The sequence below is a fragment of the Lineus longissimus genome, chromosome 12 (genome assembly GCF_910592395.1).
Source record: "Lineus longissimus chromosome 12, tnLinLong1.2, whole genome shotgun sequence".
NCBI lineage: Eukaryota > Metazoa > Nemertea > Pilidiophora > Heteronemertea > Lineidae > Lineus > Lineus longissimus.
In genome coordinates this window covers 13,201,706-13,211,454 of record NC_088319.1, presented here as the reverse complement: position 1 = coordinate 13,211,454, position 9,749 = coordinate 13,201,706, and the positions used below count along the sequence as shown (strand labels likewise).

Here is a 9,749-nt window from a genome sequence, read left to right as displayed (position 1 = left end):
GGCATGGGTCTCCACCAGAATACAGATGTCTTGTCACTTGCATTCGGCTTCTTCTCCCGTTCTCCTTCTCCTTCCGTATAGGATGCAGTCAGTAACGGCCATTATAACCTTCGGCCAATGAGGGGGGGGGGGGGTCCACCGCAAGCTACCAACTCGCCACACATCTTAATGACAGAATGCCAACACTTTCACCTATCCAGCTTTTCATGTAGCGGGCCTACCGGTAAGATCGGCATGCTATTTGATACATCACCGGCTTACGCGGTCATGATATTCATGTGCATACAAGTGGGCCAATAGATCAGGCATATGACTCGCATTATTTATCGACCTCGATTATATTGAACGAGGGCACCAATTGTTCAATTTTTTCAGGCACGTCTGGCGTATGACTAGCATTTCACAATATCCCCAGACAAAATCCTATCATTTCAGACGTACTAAACAGTGTAAAGCAAACTGCGCCAGGATATTTTCTACAATCTGGACCATGTCGCTGCCACCGGGCCCAAGAAGCTGGCCACTGATTGGCTGCATACCGTCTCTCGGTAAGTCCAGGGTTTCATTACGCTTCGCCGATATTTATTTAAGGTTGTACGCCTAACAAAACTTGATGAGCTATACCGTTATTTTTTATGAGCAACTGTTGCTCTTTGATATGCGATATCACATTACCTGATGAACACAACTGTTGCTTTTCATATTAAGTCTTAAAATATGACACTGATAAAACCTGATGAGCGACTGTTGCTCTTCGACTTGTGATGTCACCTAACCTGATCGGCGACTGTCTTTGATTTGAGATGTCGCCTCACCTGATAACCTGTATTGTTGTTCTTTGATATTTGAGATATCACATAACCTGATGAGCAACTGTTGTTCGTTGATATAAGCTCATAAGCTACAGTTAGTTGCTCTTAAATATTTGAGACGTCGCATAAACGAGATCTACTGTATTGTTCACTATATTTAGAGATGTCGCATAATCTTATGACCTGCGTCATGCTCTTTTGTTATCAGCTGCGGCTTGCTCAGCTTGTTTATTTGGATTGTCCCGAAACGAGTTGAGAAATAGTCCTCAGTCAAGTACTAATGTAAGCCAATACTTAGGAATAGGGGGTCCAACTGTGTTTTTTTATCATAGAGGCTACAGGTCAGATGCCAAGGAACTGTAATTCCTGCTACACCGTCCATAAGTACATAAGTATGTCAACAGCAGTTTTCTGGAACACTGCCCGGTGCAGCTGGCAGAAAATGGTCACACTCCTCACTTCATATATATGCATGCTTGCTTTCAGGGCGAGACCTACCAAGGGATGCCATGCGATTTTCGAAAGAGCTGAACTCTGACATCATCCACATAAAAGTTGGCCCTAAAATCATCATCTTTTTGAATTCCATCGAGGCAGTGGAGGAGGCGTTTTCGGGAGACCAGCTCTTAGACCGACCGGAGGGATCGCTTTTTTTCATGATACAAGATCTTGGTAAGAAGAATTGTGCTTGAATGTACGCAATGATATATGACATTATGACAAGACTGCTTATGAAGACTAGAGTAATTGTTTGCGCTACACAATGGCTGGGCATGTAGTTTACGAATCGTTTATTCATCTGTTAAAGTTTCATGCCGCTGTCTCGAGAAGAAATGGTTTAAATCCACCGAGAAAGAAATTCTGTATCTTAAAAGGTACAGAGGAAACTAGCGCCGATATTTGGCGATATAATGTACAGCATGTGGTGATACATGTACACCGCCATGCGGCAAAAGTAACATTATCCCGCCCCCCTCCCCTCCAAAATGTGCAAGTACAAACGCATTGCTTGAGTACATCCGTAGTAATGGCGTGCAAAACGAAGGCAAGAGAAGATATTTGGCAGGATTTCTCATACAACGCGGCCATAACTTACCAAGATGGCTACTGCTTGCCACAAAACATTTATGTGCTTATTTTCTCTGCTAAAGGTATCGTTAATCAAAATGGGAAGACTTGGCTTCAACATCGCGTGTTCCTCGAGCATTTCCTCAAAGAAAATGGCGAAGGCTACGATTGCCAAGTACGGGAAGAATTTCCTCATCTCAAGAAAGAAATCGCCAACAGGGGGCAGGAGAGAATAGATTTGACGTCACTATTTAGAATCGCCACCGCAAATGTCGCCTCGAAGAAACTATTCTCAAAGAGGTTTGAATATTCTGATGAAGACTTCCACAGCGTGGCTTCAACAATGGCGACTGCTTTAGAGCTACTCTCGAAAATGACGATCAGCGGAATGTTCCCTTGGCTGCGATATCTATCGGGAAGCTGGGGAGCTATACAGAGCTCTATGAAAACTTGCCATGACTTCATTCAGAAACAAATCGACGAACACCGAGACAAGTTTGACCCAAATAACATCAGTGATTTCGTCGATGCGTATCTGGCCGAGAAGGATCGCGAAGACCCCGAGAAAATTCCTTTCTCAGGTAAGCTATGTCTATAACGTAGTGTCAATTCTATCACTACCGCCTCCATTTAATATACCAGTGTACGGTGGTCGTGTCAGTTAAGACCAACATTCATTCTAAAGCAGGTTTTTTCAAAAATATTGACACCTGGTAGCAAGTAATGGCAACTATTGTGCATTCTCAAGTTCGTTCTCAGGTCGCTTATTTACCGACACTACAGGTATTCCTTTATGGTAAAAATTAAAGGTAGGCTTACGTGTAGAGTGGCGTCTAATTCACGTTTTACTTTCAGAAAAACAAATCGGGGATGCTATTGCCGACGTCATGTTCCCAGCCCAAGATTTGGCCACGACACTACAATGGGCCGTCCTCTACTTGATCACACATCCGGATGTACAGAAAAAGGTCCAGACCGAAATCGACGAAAACGTCGGCAAATCTGAACTCCCCTCTTTCAAGGACAGGACAAAACTTCCATACACCGCTGCAACGATTTTAGAAGTCCAACGTGTTAGTTCCGTGGCGCCCCTGGGTCTCCCCCGGGCGAATCTGAGCCATGACGTCACGATCCGCAGTTTTAACATACCCATAGGCACACCTGTTCTCCCGAACTGCTTTGCCATACATCGGGATCCGAAGTTATGGAAGTACCCGGATGACTTTAATCCCGAGAATTTCCTAAGCGAGGGGGAGATCGAGGGCGAGGTTTTGGAACAGAAACGAGGTTTCATACCACAATCATTCGGTGAGCATAGCCGACTGCAGTGCCCCCATGCGACGGTTGACAGTACTGTTTGATCCCGGGTCGTCACATGGAGATCTACGTACAAACAGTACAATTTTTCTTCTCAACCCGATGAACCCTTTGGGAACTTTGAGTCAGGGAAACGATGGACAGAAAGTTGGGAACAAGATTGTTTCGAGATTTTGTATCTCGGTACCCATCCGACACCAGATTTTATGCGCTAATCATTCATGCGCATGCGCAGCCGGTTACAAAATCAACTTCTGCCAATCGTTGCGCTCAATGATGTACTCAACGGACGAGTATTGGTCAATCTTTGAGCCAACTCTTGGCCATGATGAAAAATGCGCATAGCACTTAAATACTGTCCTGGTGCATGCAGCCTGATTTCAAAACAATGCTTCGGATTAAAGTGAAGTTGCTGAAAACTGTATAAAAAAATCACCTGATTTCTTCCTGTTTTAAAATGCCCTTTTCATTTCCCTTCCAGGTCGACGCAGGTGTCCAGGTCTCCACGTCGCACAGGTGGAGCTTTTCGTCTTCTTCGCGTCTCTTCTCCAGTCGTTCGAGTTTTCGATACCAGAAGGCTTTCCTGAGCCAAGCCAGGAGGCCCTCCTCCAGGGCACGCGGTGCCCACATCCTTTTGAGGTTTGCGCTAAAGCACGAACCGCCGACTAAGATTGGATGGCGGTCCAGGACAAGGACGACGTATATCGTCATTGCATAAACGCTTAGCTTTGTTCGTCAGCAAAATAAACTTGTCTTAGTGGGAATGGAGTGATCTGTTCTTGATATCGGCGGTTAAGTCGGTGATTAAAACCGTGATGCCTGTATGTTGTCGTATTTGAGAATCATTGTATAGACATTCGACAATGACTGAACAAACCAGAGCATGTCCGGATATGATATGAGAATGAGATGCACAGCTACAATGTACATTACCTATAGTAAATAGTTGGGGCGTGCGATGTGCCAAATGCATGTATTCCAGAATAGTTTTTTTTAAATATCCCAGGATAGAATATCTAGGGAATCATTTATAATGTAGATATTCGACAATGACTGAACAAACCAGAGCATGTCCGTATATGATATGAGAATAAGATGCACAGCTACAATGTACATAACCTTGCAAATAGTTGGGGCGTGCGATGATCCCAAATGCATGTATGCCAGAATAGAAGTTTTAAATATCCGAGGATAGAATATCCAGGGAAAATGATTCTTTTGTTTTCTATGCAGGACAGGGTCGGTATATTTTCTATCCTGGAGAAATCAGGGGTTAATGTTCGCTTCTCCGCCGGGCCCTGCAAAATAACCCCTGATTTCCTCAGGTTGGGTTATCTAGGTCTCATCATGAGATCCCCATGTCCATTTATATATTGGTACCTTGTTAGTTTCACGCCTTATAAGGGGACGGGCGCTGCAGTCGGTGTAAGCGAGACAGCATTATGTCCCTTTAATTCCATTTATGCCCCTTTCTATAAATAATGTATATACCGGTGTGGATCATAAACATGTATGCGTCATAAAAAGGCGGAGCACATTTCACATCAGTGTTAACAGTGGCTGGGTACGTTGACTGGGAAAGACATCACATGATTATTTTACCAGTTACCAATCATACCCAAGATTCACTGATCTAAGAATTAATTACGATGGAATCGACATTGTAAAGGTTGACGTCATTAAAACAATATTCAACTTTTGAACGAACGGAGTCGGCCTTTAAAAAAATAAACCAAATCCCAGCGAGAAGGAAAAATGTTCAGCACCAGAGTAATTTTTCATGAATTATCATCTTAGTTCTATCAAATGTTCCAGTGTAGCGCTGCAGTCAATTCGTGTCTCAGAATCATGAGAGTTCTCATGTATGTCCTATTCATATAAACATGTCTATGTATGAAAAAGGCGGGCCATTTTTATAGGCTAGGTTATTTCAAATAAACCGTACGCCTATGACTCAGAATCAGGGAAATTTCGGTTCAGTTCGATAGTCTTCCAGTACTGCTATGTTATGGTAATAATTTGGATTCAATTTTATTCTGGATATTCACAAGTTCGATGCGATTTTCCCCCGAATAATATCCAGTCTCTTATTTCCATCTGCGCCGGATGGGGATCGCGTAAGCAGTGATTCAATCACAAATCGTACCCACATTTTCATGAAAGTAATGAGGAAAAGCGGCTGAATTCTCGCTTAATTGTCATGTGTACAGAAGAATGCATTATATTTTAATTATAAAAACACAAACTATTTCTTCACTTATTCAATCTGTAGATAATTCAGAATCCCGGGTAATCCATATAAATAATTTAGAATCCCTGGCAATCCATTTCATCATCCTGTTGATACATGTATACCTATCAAGGCGGAGACGGGGTGGTCCACTGCGAGTGAAGACAACCCTTCCAATCGAACGACGCAGTGAGAAGCACGAGGGTTTATAGTGTCATCATTTTAAAGGCCTGCGCGATATCAAGTCATTTACGAAACTCTCGTCAATCGGCTTTTCGTGCTTATACATGTAATAAGTAGCACAAGGAATCGGGGAATTTCAAAACCGTTTCGTCGAAAAAATCCATAAAAGTATTTCGTACTTCTAGGCTTGTGAAGGTTGCCAAAATGACTTGAATCGTGTTACAGATATGCCTAAATGTATTTTCATTTTATTTCAACAATTAATGGTCTATATTTTCTGTTGCGTCAGGCCTATTGTTACAATGTTCTTCATGACATAATTTGTTTCCGCGGAACCCGCGCCGAACATCCCCTCGCGCAGGTCACCAGTGTGCGACACGACGGTCCGCAACACCGTATCCCTGAGTGATTGATAAAAATGATGACTTGATTCAAATTAACTTCAGGACTCTTAGGTGAGTACAAAGACATTCATAGAGGAATTACAAGATGGCTAAGGGCACAAAGGGTATAGATGAAGAGTGAAGGGAATACCTGATAGAATGATAGAATGATAGATGTATAAGGTAGGGGGGGCCTAAGGATATAGAACGTATAACCCAACTTTCGATGATACATTTATATCAAGTTTTCAGAAGGAAGACCCGGCTTTTCTGCTTTTCCTAAAGGAAGTCAATTGCCCTGGGATACATCGTAGGCCTACTTTAAATTAGTTTCGTTTAATAGCACAATTTTAATGCTAACAAATTAAAATGTGTATGTTGTACACAGTATACTATATGACCACATATTAAGTTTTTTGAAAGATGCCGCATTACAATGGTTTTATGTGAATATCTGGGATTTTGGTGTATATATCTTTCGACACAACGGCATTGTTGACAGTTCTATTCAATTTTTAATTTAAATTCACTTCTCACTTCTCACAGATTTCTATTTTTAGCGAAAGGTGTAGGGCGTTATTATAAAACTAATCCATGCCAAGAAGACTTTCAATTTTGTAATAAATGCACCGGACTAGGTCACTGGAACGACCGCGTCCTAGTAGAGACGGTGACAAACTCAAACGCCAATCTTTTCTCACGCTCTCGCATAAAATTGACTAACGTCTGCGTAGGCTGGCGTAGGAGTGTAACCATTCAGGAACCGTACGTTAGCGCCCTCTAGGGAGCTGCTGAGAAACGTTGCCTAGTAATGTTCGCTGCAGCCTCCCGTCGTGGCTATTTCTCCCCGCCTTTTCTGTTAGTTGATTGAAGGTAAGGTAAAAACCAATATGAGTTACGCTTCGAAAGTAAGTTATGTCGTACATGTACATCATATAATACGTGTGATGACCCGGGAGTGATGACATTACATGACCGCAATAGATCACTCGGACTATCACGTGTAGTGGACTGTGGTCAATATGGGGTGGATGAAGGGATATGCATATGATTTACACGTGTAGGACGACAGCATGCACTAAACAGAAACTACATTAAAGTCCTGGATCAATGACTCCTCGTAAACTTCAATACTGATATTATATGATATTTTTTCAAAATTATTTTGATTGTAAAATTTTGTTGAGGATGCAGCCCCCATGATTTATTAGGTGAATATTGAACATGCATAGATACAAAGGGGATCCAATCCTCTGCAATAGGCATGATTAGTATATAGATAGCCAACTAATTTAAGGAAACTTGACTATGTAATCAGGATAGGCCACTTCTCTATTAAAAGGACAGCATTTGTCAGCTACAAAGGTGTATTTTCCCTTATAATGCCCTCAGTACTAACGCAAAGTTATTTTTGGTTCCTTGACTATAGATAACCAATATTGGACAGTTTGCGATAAATGTCATTAATCCTGGCAGCATCTATTTTCCGTGCCTCTGGCATTGCCCATCAATATCAGCCCTACGCAGATTGTCGCAAACTGAATATTTCATTACTAGCGCCAGTGGTCACTTTTAAAAATGTGCCGATGGAAAAAAAGGAAATAGATGTGTTAAACGTTAATGCTCTTGAGGCTGATGGTGTCCAAGGTGTAAGATAAGTATTAAAGGCCTTACCAAAAATTGGTTGTCGAAATTTGGGCCAGGATTGATCTGAAGTGTTGAAGTGGTGTACTGGTTGTAAGGTGTCTCTCTCATTTCTGTTGACAAAAGCATATTCCTGGGATTGCCTGGGTCTGTGGATTTAGAATCCACCAGAGATTGAAGACTTAATCCTATTTCACCCATCATAGGCATATATTTACAACGGCTTGACATTTTAGTATGCCCACCAGCCAGACTTCTGGTGAGGATGAACACCGCACTCTGCCCAGCATGAAAACTGCATTTTATTGTATTTTATTACATTTCTGAGGTTCCCTTCCATTTTCTTAGGGGTTGACCATAGGCACCATCATTTGAACTTGAAATTCTAAAAGCAATGAGAACACTTCTAAAACAAATTGCAGCAGAACCTCTCTATCAAGGACACCCTTGGGACTGACAAGTGCTGTCCTTAATAGATAGGTGTCATGATTAGAGAGGTCAAATTGAATGGAAACAACCACTTTGGGAAGAAAACTAGTGTCCTGAATAGAGAGGTTGTCCTTAATAGAGAGGTGTCCGCTAAGGGAGGTTCCACTGTATATGCCCATTTCAAGGGGGTAGTTCGTTCTTTCTTTCCAGAGAACAGCCTCCCATGTTTTAAATATGCATTCGCTTCATTTTAAAGGAGTTCGAATTGCTTTAGGATTTCAAGTTTGAGCCTTAAACAGGTCAACCCTTAAACACCCTTTAGGTGGCAGTTGTTGTACAGTGGAACCTCCCTTGGCGGACACCTCTCTATTAAGGACACTAGTTTCGGTCCCAAATTGGTTGTTTCCATTCAATTTGACCTCGCTAATCAGGACACCTCTCTATTAAGGACAGCACTTGCCAGTCCCGAGGGTGTCCTTAATAGAGAGGTTCTACTGTACTTCCTGATAAAACACCAAATGTACAAAAATTTCAAGAGAAAATTAGTCAAAAATGATTATTAGTGTCATGCCTTGATTCGCCAGGGAAAACCTTAATGAACGAGGTGTGCGCCTTTGTGACAGGATCTTGGTTTTGATGCAATCCTTTGTAAAACTCAGGCAAGAGTGTAATAAACGGGAGATAAAGGCTTGGAACTTTACGTTTGTTTTACGCCTTCATATGAAATCTAGACAAAATTGTTAGCTAAATATAAAGAATAAAAGAATAAAAAATGTAAACTGCTTTTTGTAGTAGTCTGAAACAGTTTCTTGGGACACCCAGTAGCAGGCATAAGCATTATTTTAGCAGTTTAATTCCGTCGATGTGGGATGTTAAGCATTGATTTCATTTCCTTGGACTCCCAGGAATTCCCAGGCCCCTCGATGATTGATGCAAGGTTGATCACTCGTTATCAATTGCTAATTAGCCTTTGATCTCTAATTGATTCAAAGCTATTGTGATCATCTTTAAATTGGCGACAATTTTAGTCTTGTCTTTTGAGAATCTTTTTGAAATTTGTGTTTTGTAAATGAGCCCAGCTGCTGGATTTCTTAGAGATCTTGCAAACAAGTGATTGAAATCGTTGCAACCTACAATTATAGTCACTGCTATCGACGACAAATGTCGTTGGCGTGTAAAACTGTTATTGGGCTTGATATTGATTGCAGGTGGCTCTGATCTCCTACTCCTATCACAGAGATCTGATGTTCACTGTAAACAAGCAATATTTATTGCGTGCGATCATGAAAGCTAGTCGCTACCACCCCACTATGATGACCAAGAATCGCCGGATTAGAGGTATTGTCTAGTCTACAGATGCCTTGAGTTCATAGGTCACTGTAGGCCTCCTAATTTAGCCCTTTGGGAGTATAAATAGTTACATTTAAAAGTACCTAATGTTATGATACTAACATTCTTTAGGTTTTGATATCGAAATGATCTCCCTAAAATGCTGTTTTGATCTGCTGGATTCCTATGGGTACAAGGAGACATTTATCGCCATTTGATGACTTCATAGAAGCCACTTCTCTTTGAGTCATCCTCATCCCCATTATGCTATACTTTATTCCCGGAAGTGTAAAAATTAATGCAAAATGGGAAGTTAAGGTACCTGGGACAGGGTTGATAAAAGAGCAGATGTCA

General features: G+C 41.6%; 1 protein-coding gene across 1 annotated transcript; it reads left to right on the top strand.

The window, feature by feature from the left end:
* The first annotated feature begins 378 nt into the window (after nucleotides 1-378).
* Nucleotides 379-8,096, top strand: LOC135496827 (cytochrome P450 2U1-like). Its single transcript, XM_064786362.1, has 5 exons — nucleotides 379-548; nucleotides 1,299-1,484; nucleotides 1,964-2,461; nucleotides 2,736-3,188; nucleotides 3,679-8,096. The coding sequence occupies exons 1-5, from the start codon at nucleotides 389-391 to the stop codon at nucleotides 3,864-3,866; spliced, it is 1,485 nt and encodes a 494-aa protein (XP_064642432.1). The 5' UTR covers nucleotides 379-388; the 3' UTR covers nucleotides 3,867-8,096.
* The last annotated feature ends 1,653 nt before the right edge of the window (nucleotides 8,097-9,749 follow it).